At 42.0% G+C, this 22,217-nt stretch overlaps 4 protein-coding genes across 6 annotated transcripts; 2 read left to right on the top strand and 2 right to left on the bottom strand.

The window, feature by feature from the left end:
- The first annotated feature begins 794 nt into the window (after positions 1–794).
- qpctla (glutaminyl-peptide cyclotransferase-like a) lies at positions 795–5,365 on the top strand. The gene is made up of 8 exons (XM_046389197.1): positions 795–1,293; positions 1,388–1,608; positions 2,625–2,771; positions 2,857–3,150; positions 3,556–3,717; positions 4,064–4,163; positions 4,256–4,372; positions 4,512–5,365. The coding sequence occupies exons 1-8, from the start codon at positions 1,188–1,190 to the stop codon at positions 4,655–4,657; spliced, it is 1,293 nt and encodes a 430-aa protein (XP_046245153.1). The 5' UTR covers positions 795–1,187; the 3' UTR covers positions 4,658–5,365.
- six9 (SIX homeobox 9) lies at positions 5,363–7,599 on the bottom strand. 3 transcript variants are annotated; one of them, XM_046389198.1, is made up of 3 exons: positions 7,195–7,599; positions 6,452–6,612; positions 5,363–5,701 (listed from the first exon to the last, which is right to left on the bottom strand). In XM_046389198.1, the coding sequence occupies exons 1-3, from the start codon at positions 7,597–7,599 to the stop codon at positions 5,587–5,589; spliced, it is 681 nt and encodes a 226-aa protein (XP_046245154.1). In that variant the 3' UTR covers positions 5,363–5,586. The 3 variants fall into 3 exon arrangements, with proteins under 3 accessions (XP_046245154.1, XP_046245155.1, XP_046245156.1); XM_046389199.1 differs by having other exon boundaries at positions 6,464–6,612; XM_046389200.1 differs by having other exon boundaries at positions 6,508–6,612.
- A 448-nt stretch (positions 7,600–8,047) lies between these two features.
- Positions 8,048–15,612, bottom strand: six5 (SIX homeobox 5). The gene is made up of 3 exons (XM_046389195.1): positions 14,742–15,612; positions 11,612–13,119; positions 8,048–11,142 (listed from the first exon to the last, which is right to left on the bottom strand). Exons 1-3 carry the CDS (start codon positions 15,425–15,427, stop codon positions 10,475–10,477), a joined length of 2,862 nt encoding a protein of 953 aa, XP_046245151.1. The 5' UTR covers positions 15,428–15,612; the 3' UTR covers positions 8,048–10,474.
- A 2,224-nt stretch (positions 15,613–17,836) lies between these two features.
- On the top strand, positions 17,837–21,935 carry tbcb (tubulin folding cofactor B). Its single transcript, XM_046389377.1, has 7 exons — positions 17,837–17,996; positions 18,508–18,663; positions 18,871–19,014; positions 19,453–19,549; positions 20,015–20,206; positions 21,175–21,247; positions 21,357–21,935. The coding sequence occupies exons 2-7, from the start codon at positions 18,544–18,546 to the stop codon at positions 21,469–21,471; spliced, it is 741 nt and encodes a 246-aa protein (XP_046245333.1). The 5' UTR covers positions 17,837–17,996; positions 18,508–18,543; the 3' UTR covers positions 21,472–21,935.
- The last annotated feature ends 282 nt before the right edge of the window (positions 21,936–22,217 follow it).

The following is a 22,217-nucleotide window of genomic DNA, read 5'->3' as shown; positions in this document are numbered from 1 at the left end:
GGTACACGGAAGTACTGAGTCTATGTTCTTACTCATTTTGCTGGATTAAGCCATCATTTCTGGATTGTTTTTACACATACATCCCCAGGCAAATCGTCAGATTAAACATTTCTGAAATCTAAAGCAAGCCGAGAAGTAAAAATAGGAGAATGAGGCAATAATTTGGACGAGTGTTTGTGGGAAAAGGAAGGTTAGAATCAAGTTTATTTAAAACGTAGTTGGTGCAACACTTATTGCAGATATTTAATGCACATGTTAATCATATAGGTCTATAGATCAAAACAAAACAAAAAATCATATTGGAAAGACATGGCAGCCCATCAGATGACATATGAAAATATACATCAAAATATACTTAAAAAAGTAACAGTACTTATGTAGAGTGTCTCTTCGTATAACTGGATTATAACCTAATTAAATGACACATACATCACTTATATGTTGCAGCTGGTAAAAATGTGAGTAATTATAAGTTCTTTAAACACTGCTTGGTAGTTTAATCCATAACAATAAATCACAATTACCTGTTGATTGTATTTTGTATCATAATCTCATTCTGTAAAGGAACTAGTAATTAGATTCAAAGCCTTCAAATGAAAGCAGTGGAGTTGATGTTCAGTATTTAGCTATGAAATGAAGTGGAGAAGAAATATAATGTAGCATGAAATGGAAATACTGAAATAAAGTACAAGTACCTTAAACTGTACTTAACTGGAGTACTTGGTGTGCGCATGTACATTGCTGCTTGCCAACACTGCAAGCATCTTGTATTAAATGGCATTTACTGTAGTTCCAACATTCGTCCAGCCGGTGGCGGTCGCGCACCACAACGCTGTTTGCCACCAATATTAAAAACCTAAAAGAAGTTACGCCACATAACCAGAGAGGAGACCGTGTAAACTATTTCCATTTTTATATGGACTACAGCACCAGAAGAGTTTTGACAAGTTTGCAACGTGCGCAGTTTTTAACAGTTTTTCTCATTAGTCGCTGTTGGCGGATGGAAACCAGTTCATCGTCAGCTAACAGCTGCTGCTCACTAACCGGCGGAAGCTAGCTTTAAACAGAATGAATGCGAGTCTGTGGAAATTATATTGTATCGTGGATTAACTTCGACAAAGCGTCCATAAAGCCAACCATGCTTCCAAAGAGACCGGAGATCTGGACCTCAAAAGGCAGACTATCCGATGCGAAGGATGGATCGTCCTGTTGAAACGGTACTACGGACCAACAGACTGTGCTTGTTTTCCTCCAGAGTGCCTCAGTTCAGAGCGATCCTCCTCGACTTCCTGTGTGAGATTCCCCTCCTACACGCTCCCCAAGTCAGTTTGGACACGTAACTGTTAGGACTAGCTGGTTGACAGTGCAGACACACGGTATCTCTCAGTCATGTCCAGGTCCAGCCGGAGGTACAAGCCCCTGCAGCAGAGCAACGGCAGCGGCTCTTTCCCCGCCTGTGACCGGGTGCGGATGCCCCGGGCCCGCGTGCTGCTGCTGTGTCTCCTCGCGGTTCTGGTGCTTGCGGTGGTGCTCGGAATCTACGTGTCCAACGACACCACTAGTGGACATGTGAACCGCATGCCGGCTCCAGATCTAACCAAAGACAGGGTAAGGGGAATGACAGATAATTAAACGCGGACTCTGAAACTTGTCTGCTGTGGGACCAGTTTTGTCCTCAAAATAGTCACTGAAATATGATAATCAATAAATGATTTCTGCAGCGTTTCCTTTCCCTCAGTACTGTATATGCATCCTGTGTTTATGCTGGATGCACCACTTTGCATCACCGACGACTTTCATTCGGTAACTTGAACTTCACAGTCACACCCTGATCACACATTTAGAGCTGAAACTTTTAGATTAACGATTAGTTGATTGGCAGAAAAATAATTGTTCACGTTTTTTTTTTAAGAAGAAATGCCTCATTTTATGGTATTGTTGTCTTAAATATCATCATTAAATTTCCTCATTGGAAAACACAAGCTCTATGAACATACAAATGTTTGTCACTTCACTCTTTGTCAAAATGTCTCTGAATATGCTGAAAAGTTCATTCCCACTGTTCGTGCATTACATCATCCTTTTGTAAATTGCATATGGGACCACAGTCGGCTTCCAGACCAGTTGGGATGTCCCAAAATCCTGCTCGTATGCACACATCATACACATAAGGTTGAAGAGAAGCTTCTGCACAGCTTCTGCACAGCAATGCTCAAACACCCAAAGGAAAGCGCAGTTGGCACTTTTTTTTTCCACTGGAGAAGGAAACGTTAGTCAGACGAAACGAGCAACATGATGTCATCGCATTGGCTGTTAGGATGTTGTGATTTGCTGCTCTCTATTGTCCGTCATTCATGGGCCAGATGATAATAATAAAGTGGTTAAGCAACAATGAAAGTCTTTGCTTGTGTACGGTGTAGTTCACTCTTATCACATACTTTTACTTCAAGCCAAGTAAGTTAGTTTGTAGAACCATTAAACCTCCTCTGTGCAAAGAGCTGTCGGTGTTGTTGTACCACTTTGCTGTATAACTTTTTGTCCACAGGATATGTTGTTTTTCTTGCTTTTTTTTCCTCTTCCCAAATTTGCCTTTTAATCATGAATCTTTTCTCACATCCATCCAGTTATCCCACAAACCCAGCAAGTGCTCTGCAGCTCAGATCCGCCGTCTGGCCTCCCAGGTGGACGGTACTCGCCTGTGGGAGACTCACCTGAGGCCCATCCTAATAGAGAGGCTCCCAGGGACACAGGGCAGCCTGGCTGTACAGCAGGTGTGTGTAGATATTTATAGTTTCCACATCATTACGCATCCCCTCTAAGTTTCATAGTTAACCTACCCTCTCTGCTCTGCTTCAGCACATCACCGACACTCTGTCTTCGCTGTCCGCTGGCTGGGCCATAGACTTAGATTCTTTCCGGTCTTCAACCCCACGTGGCCAGGTGGCGTTCACCAACATCATTGCCACTCTGGACCCCTCTGCCCCTCGCAGGCTGCTCCTGGCCTGCCATTATGACTCCAAGGCTCTGCCTCCGGACCCCCGGGCCCCAGAGAAGGTGTTTCTCGGTGCCAGTGACTCAGCAGTGCCCTGTGCTATGATCCTGGAACTTGCCACCTCTCTGGATGCCCAGCTTAGATCATTCAAACAGCAGGTATGTGCCTGGTTGTGTTTTTTATCCCCCACATGTGGACTGACATCTTGGTTCAGTGGTTGCACTTAACATATATACAGACAACAGCTGGAGCAGGTGGTGGCAGATTAGTTTCCCATTTGTTTGATATTTTCGTGTGCTCTTTTCTGTGATAAAAAGAAAGGCTGGTGGTACTTTTTCTTTCTTTTTTCCTCCTTGCCTCTGTGCCTGCAGTAAAGGGCAGAAAATGCTGACTTCAGCCCCTTGCTGTCTTTGCAGCAGTCATCTGTTTATCGTGGTGTCTCTCCAGAGACTGTGATTTTTGTAGTTACAGAAAGCCTACATTCTGCATTATCACTGCTGAGAGAGCAACTGGCCTCTGTTGCTGCTTTTTCTAAAGTGTGTTTTAATTTGATTTCCTTCCAGAAACTTCCAGTGTCCCTTCAGCTGGTGTTTTTTGATGGGGAGGAGTCGTTTGAAGAATGGACCGCCACCGACTCGCTGTACGGTTCCCGTCACCTGGCTGAGCGCATGGCCAACACGCCTCACCCGATGGGCTCCACACGCACCACCATGCTTCAGGCTGTGGTGAGGAAACTGTGTTTGCTTGTGGGCCTTTTTGGTTATCCTCGCACCCTGATCAGGACACACAGTCTAAATTATGCATGAGCAGGCTTAATTTAGCAGCCTGCCGAACCACAGGCCCATGTTACAGTAGCAGGCGGGCTGTAATGTCTTTATGTATTTATTCTGAATTTAACACCCCAAATGTGGTTCCAGTCTCCAGCGTTACCACTGCTCCTCATGTAGCCAGGAAACTCGACACCGACTGTTTCTATGTCTTACATGTTTTGTTTTTACATCTTAGCAACCAGCACCATGACTAAATGGAAACTTAACATTCAGTACCTATCTCTCTTAACTGTCTCTCTAGGACCTCTTTGTGCTGCTAGACCTACTCGGTGGTCCCGATCCACTTATTGCAAATCATTTTGACAACACGGCACGCTGGTTTGATCGTCTGATCGCTGCAGGTAAGTGCCAGGTGTGAGTTTCTCTTGCACATTTAAAATCTCTCTCTGCTGTACGCCGTAACTCTGCTCCCCCCTCCCCCCATCGCTCTCAGAGAAGAGACTCCACCGACAGGGTCTTTTGACATCTCATCCCTCAGAGCAGACATATTTTAGAAAGGATGTGTACCTTGGACCCGTACAGGACGACCACATCCCCTTCCTTCACAAAGGTGAGTGAAATCTGTTTGCGGACCTTGCAAGCTGCACCACAGGGTTTGTGTCAGGATGTATGTGTTGAAAGTATATAACACATGCAGTCAGTCAACACTGTCTTCCTGTTCCCTGTCCCTCCACTCTGCACACATGCAGGTGTCCCTGTGCTACATGTCATCGCCACTCCCTTCCCACAGTTCTGGCACACACTGGATGACACAGAGGAGAACATGCATCGGCCCACTGTGGTGAACCTGACCAAGATCATGGCTGTGTTTTTGGCAGAATATCTGGGCTTCTGAACAACAAACTCTGACAAACGTTTGTGGTGATTGTCCACGCAGTTGAAGACATGAAGGAACGTTCACCTTTTGACCCTTTACTGGAGGACAAGTGCTGTTGTGCACAAATAATTGCTGGATGACCAGCATGAATTGGACCCAAAAGCACAAAAGAGGAACCTGGTGAACTTAACTGAACTGTGCTGCATTTTACCAAAGGCTTGGCCCCATTGGACTGACTAGTCTCATTGTCTGACCAGTCTGGGTATGTGACGTGAACACAAAGAGACTTAAATCTAGTAGATCTTGGTACTGGAGGATCATTTAGGAAAGTCTGTGAATCAGTTTTTTTTTTCTTTTTGCTTCATTCCTGTGGAAAAAAAAAATCATAGTTGTAGCATTTGTTCACCCTGTTAATATGACTGGGTTGCACTACTTTCTTCTTAAAGACAGACTTTGTACACAGCTCTCTGAGCTGCTTTTAATACTGTTTATACAGTGACAATGGTGAAGGACAACCAGGTCATATCTGTGAATTATTCTGTTGACTTTACCTTCACTGGAGTGAGGATCCTCTTGGCCTTACAGCCTGCTGTTATTATTGCTATCTATATTATATGGCCATGCTACACATTTTGTGTCAGTGCAATGATGTTATTATGGGTGTGTGTTGAGTGAGTACACCCTCCAAAGTGTGGATGAACACATGAACATGACTGTGATATATGATGATTGTGTGCTCTTTTTTATTTATTTATTTATTTTTACATATGTTTAAGTCACAGGACAGTATCTGCTAAATCATGTTCATTTGTTTGTTTTACTGACACAGAACATAGACTTTTCTTTCAGGAAGCACAGGAGGTAGCACAACAAGAAACAGTCATTCTGAATGACAAGGAACAACCAAGCAATAGCAGTTAGAAAACGTTGGGCAATCAAACGATGTGTCATAGAGCAGGTGGTGGGTGAGAGAGAGGTGGAGGTGGATGGCCTGGAGGTGAAAAGTCGTCAAATGAAGGGTAGACGTCTCCTGAGGCTCCTCCAGAGCAAGCTATGTGGAAACTGAATGAAGAGATGAACAGCATCAGCGATTGTGATACATGGCGAAAGTCTAATACCAACTGTTAAACCTGACATCATATCTCAATTTAACCACAAGGGGGCGCCGATGTTAAATGTAAGGAATAAAATAAGACAACGTGTGCAACAGGGAGTTTAAAAAAAAGAAAATCACAACTTCCAGTTTTTGCTGCCAAATCATTAGAACTATTTCTTTATCCTGGTCTTTTCACATGAACTAAAACAGATATTTCTGTATTAATGTTAATAATTTTAATTGGTTTACCCGAAAATGATAAATCGTCTTTCTTATCTACTCAGCTGTGGAGACAATACGCATTGTTTGTGCTTGATTGTAATTAGGTCTGAATCACTCCTCGTATCACTCCGCGGTCAACAAACCTCGTGCATTTTATCAATTTGTTATAATTTAAAAGTAGGTTAAACTACATGAGGTGTATGAACACTGTTACTCCTCTAACAAATGACTTAATTAGCTGTGAATTATACTTGTTTATCACGCAAGAATAATCCCCAACGGTTAGTAAGGCAGCGTGTATCCATCCGCTCCGAGTGGTTTTGGTAAGTCCAGATTCAGTTGTTTTTAAATTTGTTTCTCCCGTGAGAATGCTGTTAAAGTCGTGTCGTCTCATTATTTTTGCAAAAAACAAACAAAAAAAAACTAAAGTCGAAGTTGAAGATCATTAAATTATCATAATAAAACATGGGGAGACCGGCGGGGCCTGTACTAACCCAGTAACGTACGTGGTTCGGTCTCTCTGCCTGCGGTTCTTGAACCAGTTGCTGACCTGTGTGGTCGTCAGGCCGGTGGCCGTTGCAAGCTCCATCTTCTCCCGGGTAGAGGGATAAGGTTTCTGCCGGTACCACTCCCTAAGCATACTCCGTGATTTCTCCTGTTATGATGTTAAGTAAATAGTCAAGCCTGAATGCTGTTAAAATAAAGAATTAATAAATAAATATGAACCGCAGCTACATCTTTAGTTTACTGGTAGTTAAAGGGGTAACTTACAGTATGTGGTAAAGTCAAGATTTGAATGTAGCCTGTTAAAACGAAAATATTGTTTTAAAGTATCTAGGCTGAATTAACTTAAGCCCAGTAATGAAAAAATAGTCAAATCAGATGCTTAAATAAAGTAAAAAAAAAATAGTAATACCAAAGTGCTGTATGTGTGTGTGATAATGTATAACAGATATTGATATTTTAGAGGAGGACTGAATGCCTGTCATTTTAAGTAAGTTAATTAAATATTAAAAAAGAAATTAAGTTTAGTAGAGAGTACAATACTTCCCCTTGAAATGTGATAGAAGTAATATAAGAACCATATAACTGTACTTACAGTAAGTATAGTACTCAAGTAAATGTGCATTGATCATTGATAGCTAAGTCCAGTAAACGCAATGTCTCTTACAACGTAGCATGTACCAGAGAGATAAATAAACTAATTTAGTTTAAAATAACACAGGATCTTGTCCACCTTGAAGCAGTAGCTGGTCTCCTCTCCGTCCCAGATGGTGTGTGGTAGAGGAAACTTTCTCCTTACGCGATACTTCCCCACAGCTCCCAGGGGCCTGCCCCTCTGCCTCTCAGCCTCTGTGTAGTGGGCTCTGATCCAGAGCTGCTGCAGGAGTGGTTGGCTGTGAGGGGAGAAGGGGAAACCCTCCAGCAGAGCGTAGAGGTCGGCGAAGCGGCCCTGGTGAAAGGCCACTGCAGCTTTAGCCCTCAGCACACTCTCTAGCTCCCCAGGGCAAGGAGAAGGGGAGGAGGAGGAGGAGAGGGAAGGAGGAGGAAGAGTGCGGAGGAAGCCGGAAAGTCGGTCCATGCGGCCACTCTGCAGAAGGACCTCGCACACACAAGCCACCTGCTCTGCTGTGAAGATCATTGCTGTAGGAACAGGATGGCCCCGCGGCCCAGGAATTCCTGAGATGTAAGTTGAACCAGCGTCTTTTTGAAAAGATCTCCTAACAGCCTCTATAAAGTTTCAGATGGAGAGAGCTGTAGCCTCTGGGGAGCATTGTGGTTTGTCTGTGGAGGAACAAAACCTAAGTGAACATGCATGTGTTTATCTAGACCCATCATGTCCCTGATGGAAACGCATCACAGGTAACCTGAGCCCATCAGGGTTATAACAACACATTATACATCCCTCCTTGTCTTGTGCAAGCACATGCATGCACAGCCTCACATTCTGAACTCTTCAGCGGAGAGAAAGCATGATGGTTTTGCCATTCGGAAAGACAACACATTTGAATAAAATTTTCTTAGCAAATCAGAAGCAAAATCATCTGATACTTAGTGTCATAATGAAACCCAACCCTTTTTGTAAATGTAGTTTATTACAATATTATGTAATATAAAAAATAGAATGAATTTGAATACAAAATTGAGAAAACAAGAAATATGGATGACAGACACAAATCATCCCTTTCAAAACTATCAAAAAAGTTGATCAAAATACATTATCTTTGGTTACATCTGTAGTCATATACATTATGTGTCAGGCAGGAGAGAGTGAAATCGTATCCCAGGCTACAAGCAAACAGGGCTACAAATGTGCGAAAGCCCCTAGGGGCTTCAATGTCTACATACTTTGGTAAGAAATGGCTCATACAAACAAATGCAGGTAACCATGTTTTACATATAGGACACATTTCCCTTTATCCCTAACTAATTTAAAGTAAGTAAGTAAAATTGAAACTAAAATTGATTTGTCCATGCCATTTAACTATCTACCCAAATTCCAATGGAAACAATGACCTTTATCATCAGGGGGTGACCTAGTGTGTTTCAAAATGACCTACCTGCCATTAAAATTGATTTAACACTTGTAGTCTAAGAGTGTAAAACCTCAGCTTGCACCACAATGTGACCTTCCAATGAAAATGAATATCATTTCCTATCTGTGTTCTTCCACAAGGACTCACTTGCCTTTCAGATAAAACTAGAAACTGATGATACATGCTTTAAATAGATTAAATGTACAAAAAAGACAAACAACAAACATATTGATTTTAAAAAAAAACAAAACAAAAACACACACACAAAGGCCATTATTTTAACTACATGAGACACTGAAGTGTATTTTTATGTACCATAATTGGCCAAAGGTTTGACCACTACCTGTGTTGTGACAGTGGAAAGGTCATATGCATACGGGCATTTTCAGGCTAAAACTGAAGGAGCTGTTCAAACAATTTATGACATATTTCATCAGGAAATCAGTGTCCTGTTATATGATTTACGTCATTAGACATTTTGTTAAGGGGGAATTATTAAGGTCCAATTAAGAGAGAAAATTTCAGAACAGAATATGAGTCCAACCACTGTCAACATGGCAGCGCAGCGTAAACATTGTGTGAGTGAAAGGTGCAAAATATACAAAAAAAAAAAAAGGAGCTATTGCTGTGACCGTGAAACCAACAAGGTCACATTATGTTTCCATCGAGATCAAACAGACACAGAATGTGGGTATTCAAAAAAAAAGTCCACGAAGTCAATCCCAAAATTTCATTGGGTATATAGCAACTGTAAAACTGTGTAAAAAGTAAAAACATTTTCTTAACAAAAATATCAAATTCGTAAGCTTTACAATAAGGCACTTGTCAACATCAGCAAACAGAGATTTTGGATGCATTTGACGAAGAAAAATATAACTACACTGGATGACAGCAAACATTTTAGTGTAATGCATTGTCATGCATTAATTAATAGTTCATTATTGAAAAGCTTTGTCCTCATCTCCCAAGTGTATTGGCTTTTCAGTTCAGCCATTGTGCCACATAGTGTCCTATGAAGAACTAAACATGCATTGCATAGAGTACAGACCCTTTTATTTCCTGTGTTATACTTGTAGTACGAGGGCAGCATTCACACTTGAAAACTGCATTAAGTAAATTAAAACAGTTTACTGATAAAAATTAAGTTTGGCTGCATGTTCCAAGCCAGACTTCAGTAACATGTTCTAATAAAATACGGTTTTATAGTCCATTGAGCGATGACGAAATAAAGGTTGGGGGGAAAAAAGAATTTCAAAGATTTAACATAAAACTCAACTCAACCCAACTCAGGTCCATTTATGAAGAATAAAATCTTCACTATAACCCTTGAGTGCTGACAATAAAAAACAAAACAAAAGAAAGGACATCCAGAATCATCCAGAAGAGTTCGGGACAGGCAGGCCATCCTCGTATTTCTAGGTTTATGCCCTTGCCAGATAGTTGGGTATATAGTTACTGTGGATCCACAGCAAACTAATTGTACTGCCAGCTAAAAACCCCAGGCATCTTTTCCAAATAAAGTTGAACCTGCTCAGCGGCAGAATGTGGCTATAATAAGCTATAATGCCTGGCATACTATAGTCTTACAAAAAAAAGAAAAGTGTAACTGAGCCACACAGAATAATCCGTTAGTTCTTCGGTTTGGATCTGGTGAATCAGGAAAGGCACATACGGATTTCAGTAAAAATTCTAAGACAAAACCCAGAAGAATATTGTGGCCATGTAAAATAGAGCTATAGAGGAGTTATCTCAAAAGTGCCTGCTACAACCGTGCTATCGGGCCCTCATGAGATAAGATGAAATAAAATAGGCCTTTATTAGTCCTGCAGTAGAGCACTGTTTTATATAAACATATTGTAAAAGACAGTTAGGTCTTATAGGATTGGTGATGTGGGATATAAAACATAGTCTGTAACCTACTGTATGTTTCATCATTACTGTTGTTGAGACTTGAGGTTGCCAACTAGCAACGTAAACAGACTACAAGCCCAGCTCATCATCCACAGGGACGGACTGGAGCTGAGTGAGAATCTTGGAGTCCCCATCAATCTCCTGTGGATTCCCCAGTGCTGAGTTGGCTTCCACATCCTGCTCTGGTGAGGGGCTTCCCAGAAGCAGCGACTCTCCTCCAGGTAGTCCCAACAAAGCCGGGTCTACTGGGAGGTCCCCCTTGCCGCGGACATCAAACAAAGTTAGACTAGCTGAAGTGGAGAGGGGCACAGGGCTCCAGGCTGGTTGGGACAGCTGGGTGTTAGATGTCACACCACTGTACATGGGACTGAAGGTAAGCATACTTTCTGGAGTAAGAGTGTTTGGCGTTGTGGGGGTGACTGAATGGTCCAGCGTATGAGGTGAGGGGATGACAGGTGTCCCAGTCTCTGGAGCACAGTACGGTGGAGATGAGTTAATGAAGTTTAGGGGAGACGATGTGAGGCCAATGGGGGTTGGGCCCGAGGTGGTTGAAGGCTGGGAGGCTACAGGAGGGTTGGAAGGCGTGAGAGCTGGACTCACTCCATTAAGAGAGGTGGATGAAGCCTCCGGGACTGGTTTCAGGGGCAAACTGGCGAGTTGAATGCCTGCAGGGATAGTCAGAATCAGCTTGCCTTGCTGGACACTCAGGTAGGGGCTTCCACCGATGAGAAGGTTACCTGCAGTGGTGATAAATTACATCGTTCAAACATGAGGGGCAGCAAGACAAGATGTCAATCAATATCAACTCCATAGATGTTGGACAGATTGACGACAACAACTCGGGATGTGTTTACAGTTCCAGTCCTAAAATATTTCATCAATGTCTATAACTGGTTTTGAAAAGAAAAAGTAGTTCGTACCATCAATATTACAAAAAAGTCAAATGATTAAACAGCTGCCATATTGAGATCGAAAAATCTAGTTCCTTTCCAAATAAATAACAACAAATAAACATTAATACACAAACTTGAATCTAACTGTTATTCTCATTGCTGATTATTGTCTATTTTAGTCCCTTAGTCTATATAATGTCAGAAAATAATGGAAATTTTGATTAAGAAATTAGGAAAATACTTAATCAAGTCTCAAAAAATGCTACTGAGCCACTTTCTAAATTTGAAAAACATCTCTTAAAATTCAGTGTACCTGGAGGAGCAGAGGGCAGCTGAATGATGCCGGAGTTGAGGAGCTGCACACCAGGGGCCACACTGGCTGAGGGACCCACATTCTGAATGGGCCTCAACTGGTTTATCCTAAGAGGGCCCTGTGAGACCCCTGCAGCTGCGGGGCCTGAAGTCAGGATCTGTACAGGTACTCCAGCAGAGGGGATGGAGAGCGAAGGACTGGCAGGTACTACTTGTGGGAAAGAGATGGTTGATGATGTTTGAATGGGGGACACTGGGACCAGTTGAGGCATGGACAGGGGGACTAACTGTGCCGGCGTGGTCCCTTTTGCTTGGGGCCCCGGGACAACTTGCGTCGCGGAAGAGATGGAAATAACCTGTGGTGCCTGGATTTTGCTCGCCGTGGAGTTTGTGGTTTGGTCTCCCAGTTGGTGTGGTGTTCGCTGTGGGAGCTGACTGTTGCTCAGCTGTGAAACAGAGACTATAGTCGTGGCAACTTCAGGTAGACTTGTTGAAGCATCCTGCTGCTGTTGCACCAGTCTGTTGCCTGTGTTCAATGTCTGGCTTTGGAACTGAGGAGCTGGTGACGTGAGGGGAGACACTGGGACCAACTGAGGGCACTGGCTCACCTGGGCACCTGAAGAGTGCTGGACCAGCTGGGATACTGGTATCCCCTGAATGGAAGGCACAACCTGGGGCAGAGAGAAGACCTGAGGGGTGGAGTTGCTGGAGGAAACCACAGACCCACATGGGTTTAACTGGGAGCTAGCAGTGGTAAAAACAACATATTCGCCTTGCTGAGTGGAGAGAGACCCGGTAGCACTGGAGATTACCGAGCCCACATTTGACATAAAGGCCTTGAGGGCGAGGGACTCCTGCTGCTGGGTGCTTTGTGATAAAACTAGTGAAGGGATACTGGTTGGGGAGGACAGCGTTGGTGAGGAGGGAGATAAAGATGAAGCAGAGGAAGATACTGTCTGGCTGCTGCCTTCTGAATCAGGGACACTGATGAAATCCATTGCACTGTCGCTTTCTGTCTTGGTTTGCAGAGGAGGAGAGATGATGGATGGAGGGTTTGACACTGGTGTGGTGTTAGTGCTAAGAACGACTGCTGGAAGACTGCTTGGCTTGACCTCCATGGATGAAACCTCCCGCTCTGGTACAGAAACTACTTGCTGAGGCTGCACACTGATAGTAGGTTTGGTTATTACCTGAGCCCCATTCAGTATCAAAGGAGAGTTGGCTGCAACAGGACTCAGCGTGACTGTCTGGCAATCGCCCAAGCTTAGTCCGTTAATTATGACACCGCCACCAGCGCTAGAGATCAGGGAATTTCCATTCAGAAGTAATGACTGAGAGGCTGTGAGGAAGCCACCCGACCCGTTGAGGATGAGCTGGCTTCCTGTGCTACAGGGGACAGCAGACAGAGAGATGATGGACGCTGTGGAGCCAGCAGCCTCCTCTGGTTTGTCAGGGGCGTCGTCCATGGGGCTCGCCTCATCCTCGGTGCTGTGATTCCCATCAGACTCACTGGAACAGAGGAGACATACATGGGTCAAATAAAAGGGAAAGGTGTGTGTGGCTTGAGAGGGTTATGCATTGAACTGAATCAGTGTAAACAAGCTACTGATCGCTAATCCAATCATGTAAATGCTTTGAGCTTATAGCATTAGGCATCATCATTCCACTGATTTCTGTTCATTTTAATCCACAATTGTTAATGGATTACACATTGTTAGAGAGGTTGTGATTATTTTGTAACTATGCCATTAATCAACAGAAGTAGGAGCCTGATTGATAGAATTTGAAGGGAGGATTAAAATTACATTGTTTTAAGAACTTCTTCCCAAAAAATATTTTATTTTACAGCGCTGCCAAACACAATGAAATAATGTCCTCTTCACCTCTATGCATTTTGTGCATAAATCTGGGATACTGCCATCACAATGATTTAATTTAACCATTTATACTGTAACAATCTGTGTCGAGTATTAACTCATTGAGTGTGGGCTTCAGTACATACTGATTCCCAGTCTCCTTATGATACATGTTTTCAGGTCTCCCCTAACACTTTGTAATTAGAGCTCTCAGGTAAATTGGCCAGTAATAAATTGTATAATTCTGATTTTGCATAAGCTGTCTTCACTTTCTGTGATTTTTACCCGCTCAAAGAAATGCTTTGTGTGTGAATTGTGTTTAACAAAATTAAATTTTAAGTTTTCAAAGTTCAACTCCAAAACAGCTACTAAACCTGCTATGTCTATGACATTTTTTTTCTCCAAACCATGCCTGTCTTCAGTAGGACATTTTAAGTTATCATAAATAATCATTTTCGCATTTCAGAAACTGCCCAGACATCCTCAGACAAACAATGTCCCCTCTGTATTATACATAATTATACTCAAGGTGCTTCTTCAGCCATACATACATTCCTAGAAACACTTTTAGGGCCTTCAACTCGGTTAATGTGTCTAACATAGTATAGCAGCCCGGTCAACCATTCAGACTGACGGTCTGCCAGACCACCGCAAACACTCACGTCTGATAAGATAAGTCAGCTTTATTCTCTCTTACCCCACCCACCCCTGCTTGGTAAAACAGTGGCAGCAAAACTCAGAGATTTCAACCTGTGTGAAAGCAACTTAAGAGGATACCCCCCCCCCCCTTCTGCTTACCACCCCCACCTTCCGTCTCTAACCTCGGTCACCCTGCAGGCCCCCGGCAGCAGTGCAGGGTTTCTAGAAACTTGAGCCATGGTAGGTGCCTGGATCTCACATTTCATAACAAAGCAACATGCTCCTGGTCTCAGACCTGTGTGGCTTTACTGCTGTCAAGAGTCAACTCCTCTGTCTGTCTTCTTACCTGATGCAGTACTTTTACATTTGATTTGCTGGGTTTAAGTTTAATGTGTACATAATCGTGCTGTGTTCCCTTGTGAACGCCTGTCGGTCTTTGTTTACCATCAAGGTCTGATGGTTTCAGTCACTATTGATGTCACAAAACACGGCATTACATGAACCAGCTGTTTTCAAAACAACAAAGGAAAGTTGTGGACAGTTGTCGCCTCGAAAATGACTTAGGAACTTCACCGAGCTCTATCCATAAAGACTCAGTAAATGCAATAAATGTGTTTGCGGTGTTGCTGATCTTGCCTTTTGCTGTGGGTCCCGGACGGGGTCCTGTCCCTCTGCCTGCGGTTCTTGAACCAGTTGCTAACCTGTGTGAGGGACAGTCCGGTGACTTTGGCCAGGTTTTTCTTCTCGTCCGGAGTGGGGTACCTGTTGCTCTTATAGCACTCTTTCAAGGCATTTCGTGACTTCTCCTTGAAGCAGTACACGGTCTCCTCTCCGTCCCATATAGTCTTGGGCAGGGGGAACTTTTTCCTGAGCCGGTACTTGTCCACTGCACCCAGGCTGCGGCCACGGGACCTCTCCGCCTCCTTGTAGCGGGCTTTCAGGTACAGGTCCTGCAGGAACCCATGGTTAGACGGGTGGAAGGCGTAGCTTTCCAGGATGGCGTACAGCTCCTTGAATTCCTCCCGGTGGAAAGCCACCAGTGCCTGGGCCTTCAGCAGGGTTTCGTTGCCACGTAGCAGCTCGGACGAAGGAGGTATGGTGGATAGAAATCTCCACAGGCGATCCACATTGCCCGCCTGCAGGAGGGCCTCGCACAGACATGATACTTGGTCAGTGGAAAAACTCAGAGCCGACTTTTGAAAACTTTGGAGTAGTTGTTCCGAAACTTGGACCGGGTCTTTCTCTTCTTTGCACTCCGTTGCTGTTGGCTCTTCGGGGCTGTTCTCAGATTGTTCGGTAGACTCCAAAGACAAGGAAGCCATTTTTACTTTAACTTTTTTTTCCTCCAGTAGTTCCTCCTCCTCCTCCCCTCTCTCTCTCCCTCCCTCCCTCCCTCTGCAGGCAGCGCAGCCCTCTCTCCCACTCTCCGCCAAACCATGAACGTGCCTGCAAACCACAAACGGCCACGCCCCTTTAATAACATAATACTGCGCCTTTGTTTTAGTCTGCCTTTTAGGTCAATGTTTTGTGTTAGTTATCCTCAATAAATTCATGCATTTCCATCCTGAATGATTTTTTACTGGCTCCAGTGTTCATCTCACTAGCGCTTATTTGCTGCTGAATGAAACTGAAATTTCATAACCATCTAACTGTGAGACAGAGAGCTTTCACTTTCACAGTATACAATATTTTAATTTTAAAATATTCAACTTTGATTAAAAGTTGTGCATTCAGAATTTTTTTTTCAGCAAAACTAGAACTAAGTCCTATGGTACATATAGAAACAGCTGAACCAGTTTAATTAGTTGTGCTACCAGATAGACAGAAGATCAAATACTGTTTTCACAACTAGTCGATCTGTTACCTTTCAAGCTAAAATGCCAAACCTTTTTGAAATGTGAGAATTTGCTGCTTGGAAAAGATCAATCGATCACTAGCACAGAAAACAATATTGTATAAATAATAAACATTTTAAAAATGTCCAGCAAAAGCTCTCAGAGCTCAGTGTGATCTATTCAGATGGTTTGTGGGTCACACTGCATCCAGAACCGAAAGATGTTCAGCCTATTAACATGCAAGACTAAGAAAATCACTGCCAGTGATTTGATATTTATTTTATTTATTTTTGCATTTTCATTTAGTATATTTAATGATCAACTAATTATTTCAATGGTTGCAATTTATTTTTAATAGCACCCCTAAGAGATCCTGTTGTCACACAGACAGACATACTTTATGATCAAGAACTACTGAGGTCCTTTTTAATGGAAACTGTCTAGAATCCTGTAAAATATAATAATAATGTAATAACGTTCAGATGGTGTTTCTTAGGCAATTAATTCAGAGAGTGAAAATTGTCCAAATTTAATATCAGGCACTTGTGTCAATATCACATCTCTGAAGAATTTGAAATTAAATCATAAACAGCTTATGATATGTATTCCAAAGAACAATACCATTTGTTAAGTGTAATGAATAAGGCTTTTGCAACACTATTTGCTCTGGTAAGGCCCGGCTTTCCAACCGGATCCTATGGTTTGTAGTGTCTGAGGTGGTTTCGCAATGCAAATACCATCAGTACAAAGACACACAATTGAGTATATGCTAACAAAGAAGGTAGAATTTGCATTTGTGACATGCATCATGTTTGGATTTTAGCAACAGGTGTGGATCATGTTTTTTTAAAAAAAAAAAAAAAGAGAGAGAATATCCTGTAACATTAATTTACACCACTTAAGTTTCTGCATATCACAGAAATGACTTACCTCTCATATCACACTACTGCTACTAACAACAACAAGAATAATAAAAAATATTATTATTATAATACAAACCAAAAGCTTAATTTTTTTACAGGCCTTACACTGAATATCAGACATTGATGATAAATTGTGTGTCGGACACAGAAAATAGCAAGATAAATGTGCCACACACAGGTGACCCACAGATGAGGGGTGAATGAGCCTCCACTAGTTGCCGGGGGATTTGCAAGCAGTTTTGCATACCTCCATCCCCATCAACAACCATAGGAATGTAAATCTTTCGGGTGGGACTGTGGGCTCAGCGCCCCTCTGCTTCTCTCTGCCTGGGGTTTGGTTATAGCTCCCTGCTTTCTTTGATCTTTTCTTTCCTGCCCACACCTGTGTAGACTCTAGTTTGATATCTGCGCTTGAGTAACACTTTGGTTCGCTGTTGATCAAGGAAAAGGCTTGTGTTCATGCAAGGAGGAGTTTTTTTTCTTCCTTTTCACAGATCATTCGTCACAAAACGTATGGCATTATGATTTCATATCCACGTTACACAATAAGATACGTTTTATTTTGTAGGCTATATTAATGTAATATTCGAAATCAGATATTGTAGTCCAGATTTCCTCATCAACGGGAGCGAAAGCCAAAACGATTCTTTAAGGCTGGACATCAAGATTACACTTAACCTGAAGTGATATACAGTACATACGTATATTTTTGTTATTACAGAGTTGTTAACTTCCAAACAGCAGCCGAAGTGCCTGGTGGAGAAGAAACTCGTCAGCTGTCACGGTTCAAACGGGAGAATAGCGCCACTGTGTGGCTGTTTAACGGCCTTGTTTGTTCTTGTGTGATGATTGGTTTACGGCCGCGTCAATCTACTAAAAAGTAGGCGATGGCTCAGCCCATTTCCTTACGTTTCATAACACTATTGGCTGAATGTACTTCCTCCCTGATGTGATTGGCGTTTCTCCAGTCTGAGGGCAGGTAGAATGTTCCAGAGTCGGGTGTAGCAGGAACTGATATAATGTGGTGGTGCAACCCGTCGGAACGTCTTGCAGCGCTACTTCTGTCTTGAGGAGTGGATATTGTGTTGAGAGGTCTGAATCGGGCAAGTCGTCATTAGAGCAAAGACGTATCTGTACGTAACTATACCAACCGGCCGTCCTAAGTGTTGTCCGAATAGACTGTGCTGGTGCTAGCCGCCCAAACCCCTATGCTAAATCCAGACTGTGGCTAGGTAACAAACTTAGCTAGCTAGCTGAATTAATAAGATACGAAATATACGAAACTTACACAGTCAGTTTATGAACTGTGTAAACGCCAGAGAGTAGTGTGATTATTTACCATAAACTTAAATTTAACTACTAGAATGTGCATAGTAACAGCATGAGATCAAATCATCAGTGGTTTCAGGGGAGCAACTAACTTCGCTGTGACATGTGAGGGGGCGTGCATTCATTGTAGTAGGTCTTCAGAGACTGATTGTAGCTGCATTGAAAGAAAATAGCTAAATAAGTTCACTTACTGTCAGGTGTCAATATTCATAACCCAGCAACAGGAAATGACGTGTTTTTAATATTTGTTTGCTTGTAAGATTGTGTTTCGGTCACGTTGGCTAACATGTCACATTGTCTGGCCTTTGTTTTCAGTATTTGACCATTAGCTGTATCCATAATATCGGCATAATGGACGGCGGAGTGACAGTAGTTACCAATCCCACGGTGAATGTGCGCATAACAAGCACCCTCTCCTCCTTTGAGGTGCAGCGCAGGTTCAATAGAGGGATCAGTATAGCAGAACTGAAGGTGAGTCTCAGCCTACCAATACATTAAACACTTTCAAAGATGCATACATGGGCACTACTGTCGGATTTTGCCAGATTTAACCTGTACCACTTAATATTGAGATCATCGTTTAATTTCTGCATTCCTCATGTTTTTTTTTTAGAGGTCTAACAAATTTATTACAAGTTAATTGTAATGCATGAGTTGTTTCATTTATGTTGTGATTAGGGAAGACTGGAGATGGTTGTGGGTGCATCCCCCTCCTCCATGGACCTGGAGTTGTTCAGCGTTACTGACAACTTCTTGCAGAAAATGGACGATAATGATGCTTTGCTGGGTTCCTATCCTGTGGATGATGACTGCAGAATACATGTATGTTTCTGATCAGTTTGGAATCGCTTTTGAAATAATGGCATGACTGCTGTCATAATGTAGTAAAATACAGGCAGCAACAGCTTTTCAGATCAGTCATTTGTTACAAATGCAATTCTGTCTTCCTGTAGGCAAAACAGATTTGCTTTAAGTAAGACAACAAGCGTTCTTAGCACAACAAAGTGAGATTATTTATTTCTTCAAGACATGAACAGAAACTTTTCATAGTTAAAAGAGTTCAGTAAAACATTTGTGAAATGGGTTAGAAATGAAAGCCCTGTTATGTAGATGGTGGTTAACGATAAGAAAAGAATAATGACAAAAAACACCCAAAAAAAACTTACTTTGTTTAAAGTCGAACTGATTTGCAATTTTTGGCTAGAGCATGCATAATTAGTGTTGTGATCGTTTTTAAAAGTGTCTCATCCTGAATCACAGGTTCTTGATAGAAGTGGATCTCAGATGGGCGAGTTCACTGATGTTTCCAAAGTGGAGAAGTTTGAACTCTCAGCTGATGCTTATGATAAGAGAACAGGTATAATCTGACATCCTCAAGCTTCTGTCTAATTTGTAATTCTCTTCATTTTTTCTGGTGCTTTTGGTGTTAATAATATATTTTTTAAATGAGACTATTGTAGCAGTAAAGGATAATATTATAGTGAGTAGAATATTGAAAACTTTAACTATATTGATTAGTAGATAATGAAGTCAGTCCCGTAAAAAGATAACGCTTTGCTATCTATCAATCAGTAGATCCAGACAGTAATTGGTAAAGTATACGATGGGGAATATCAGTTGATGGTCGCAGTGAAAGAGGAAAAAATCTTAATATCTCCTATCACACAACGCCTGAGCTCTAATCTAAGAAGATCTCCCCTTATGCTAACCTTTGCAAATGTGGTAAAGGGATTATCCAATCTTGATAAAAGATGTTGTGTAGCATTCACAGTCTGTTTTTAAGAATCCCATGTTTATTACAATCCAACTTTCTTTCATTCAGATTCAGCAAAGTCATTCATGAAAAAACATCATATTGGTCGATACAACGATGAAGAAGTGGCCAAGAAGAAAGCTGAGATTACTGCTCGGCAGGAGGAACAGAAGGCTGCTGCTGGTGCCATTACTGTTGGCAGCCGATGCAAAGTGCAGGTCCCTGGGCAGCCCACAAAGCTTGGTACAGTCATGTTTGTTGGTAAGTTTGGATAAAACTTTGCTTTACTGTCTTACTTACCGTATTTTAAGTCCTGTGTGTGACAAAGGGTTTTCTTTTCAACAGTGCAGGCTTAGCTGTAATTTGTGGTGGCCCATCACACCATAAAGCAATACTGAAGGAATTGTAGCCCTTTTTATACACCGATCAGTCATAAGGGCCATGGGACTAAATTCTTATTCTTGCCCACCCTTTTTTTATTTGCTTCCAATGCATTAACCTCAAGTACGAAATGTTCCCTTGCTGCCTGGTGAATCCCACCTACTGCCAGGTGCACTAAGGATTCATTTGAGATCCAATCACTCAGACAACATTGGGGAGGTGGTCTGGGCCAAATATTATTTCATTCTTTTAGTAGTGTGTACATCAGTGTGTCCTGGGCCACAGTGAAGGACTGCCTACTCAACTCACATCTTCTGCGAAGCAACAAGAAGCAACAACGACGACGTGCATAATAAATTTAATGTTGTTTCTTAACCTGCTGAGGTAAACAGCAGATGTTTTTGAACACACTGGTTGTTTCAGCTGATTTCACCATTGAACTAGCAGCTGAACTTTACAGAGACTCCCTGAAAGAGGAGGGGAACTTTATAAACTGCGAAACAAATACAGAAAATTCAAAATCATTCGTGCCCGCTTGCAAAATTAGCAGCTGCTTGACTGTTTTCAAATTAGTTACCATTTACACTTAGTTCATTAAAGAAGATAAAATCTTATTAACGGTAAACATGTCAAATTTTAGAAACAAAGAAATCTTTTAACAATATAGGCTTATTGTTGTCTTTGGGGAAAGTCCCCAGACTTCTAAAAAAAATGCTCAGTTTTGTAATTACCTTACAAAATCTAACTAACATGTTTTTTTCTCCAACAATCAGTAGTGACAGTTGAGAATGTAGAATGATAACTAAGCGTATTTGGCATAAACAATAATGTTGTAATGTTCATTACAGGTCCAACGGATTTCAAATCGGGCTATTGGGTAGGTGTGAAGTACGATGAGCCCCTGGGAAAGAACAATGGAACGTAAGAGAACTGTCTTCTTTTCTTAAATCTGTTAAATTTTAATCATGTCGGTCTTGATTTTCCATTTGACCTTTCTTGTTTTTTTTTTTCACAAATTGTGTCTCCACAGCGTTGATGGGAAGAAATACTTTGAATGTGAGGACAAATATGGTGGATTTGTGAAACCCCTGAATGTGATTGTGGGAGACTTTCCTGAGGAGGATTACGGTTTAGATGAGATCTAGGACTGAAACAAAGTGGGTAGAGTGTTTTCTGCCCTGGAATATGAGCATCAACCTCAAGCTGTTATCCATTCACCAACCAGAGATGAGACAAAGTTATTGTTATTGTAATAAGTGAAACTTTTGGTTCTGTTTGTTTTGTTTTGGTTCTCTGGAAGGCAAAATCCAATGAGTGGCATCCAAAGGTCATCTATACCAGTTTCAGACTGGAGGCAGAAGCTTTGCAGAATGCCTCAATATTTCAACTTGCATACCACCTTCTTGTTGTATGTGTGTCTAACCACACACACACACACACACACACACTGTCTGGACAGTCAAATTTTGGTTAACATGAGCAGCACTAAGCGACGCTTCCACCTCCTGTCTGAACTTGGCTTTAAGTTCTAACATCAATGCAGCCTGATAGAAGAGATGTCAGGAAGCGCATCTTTTGGTGTGCTGCACATGGGGATAATGACACAGGATAATCACATGAGGAGCTCACGCCAGGATGGTTTGATAAAGGAGGGGATTGTTGTTTCATTTAAAGCAGCATAGTTAAGGTTAGTATGTAGTCTTTCACTTTACGCACTTCTGTTCAGTTTGATTTGGTTGCTTTAGTCGCACTTGTTCCCAAGCTGGGATGGAAGTCTTTTGTGTAATCTATAGGTTTGTATTGACAATTTAAATTTGATCAGCTTAGGTAACATTTCTCCTCATTGAGTTCAGTTTGTACAGAGATGATTGTATATAACTGTTTATAGTTA

Source organism: Scatophagus argus, chromosome 5 (genome assembly GCF_020382885.2).
Source record: "Scatophagus argus isolate fScaArg1 chromosome 5, fScaArg1.pri, whole genome shotgun sequence".
Taxonomy (NCBI): domain Eukaryota; kingdom Metazoa; phylum Chordata; class Actinopteri; family Scatophagidae; genus Scatophagus; species Scatophagus argus.
This window is presented reverse-complemented; position numbering and strand designations above follow the sequence as displayed.

Bases quoted from the DNA above. Each gene is read 5' to 3' on its own strand.
- qpctla (XM_046389197.1), top strand. From the start codon at position 1,188: ATGCGAAGGATGGATCGTCCTGTTGAAACGGTACTACGGACCAACAGA. The intron at 1,609-2,624 runs GTAAGGGGAATG...ACATCCATCCAG, and splicing joins CAGATCTAACCAAAGACAGG to TTATCCCACAAACCCAGCAA. The intron at 3,718-4,063 runs GTGAGGAAACTG...CTGTCTCTCTAG, and splicing joins CCACCATGCTTCAGGCTGTG to GACCTCTTTGTGCTGCTAGA.
- six5 (XM_046389195.1), bottom strand. From the start codon at position 15,427: ATGGCTTCCTTGTCTTTGGAGTCTACCGAACAATCTGAGAACAGCCCC. The intron at 13,120-14,741 runs GCAAGATCAGCA...CCTCTGTTCCAG, and splicing joins TCCGGGACCCACAGCAAAAG to TGAGTCTGATGGGAATCACA. The intron at 11,143-11,611 runs GTACACTGAATT...TCACCACTGCAG, and splicing joins GCTGCCCTCTGCTCCTCCAG to GTAACCTTCTCATCGGTGGA.
- tbcb (XM_046389377.1), top strand. From the start codon at position 18,544: ATGGACGGCGGAGTGACAGTAGTTACCAATCCCACGGTGAATGTGCGC. The intron at 18,664-18,870 runs GTGAGTCTCAGC...TGTTGTGATTAG, and splicing joins TCAGTATAGCAGAACTGAAG to GGAAGACTGGAGATGGTTGT. The intron at 21,248-21,356 runs GTAAGAGAACTG...GTGTCTCCACAG, and splicing joins CTGGGAAAGAACAATGGAAC to CGTTGATGGGAAGAAATACT.
- six9 (XM_046389198.1), bottom strand. From the start codon at position 7,599: ATGATCTTCACAGCAGAGCAGGTGGCTTGTGTGTGCGAGGTCCTTCTG. The intron at 6,613-7,194 runs GTGGACAAGATC...ACATCATAACAG, and splicing joins AGACCAGCTACTGCTTCAAG to GAGAAATCACGGAGTATGCT. The intron at 5,702-6,451 runs GTTAGTACAGGC...CTCTTCATTCAG, and splicing joins CGAACCACGTACGTTACTGG to TTTCCACATAGCTTGCTCTG.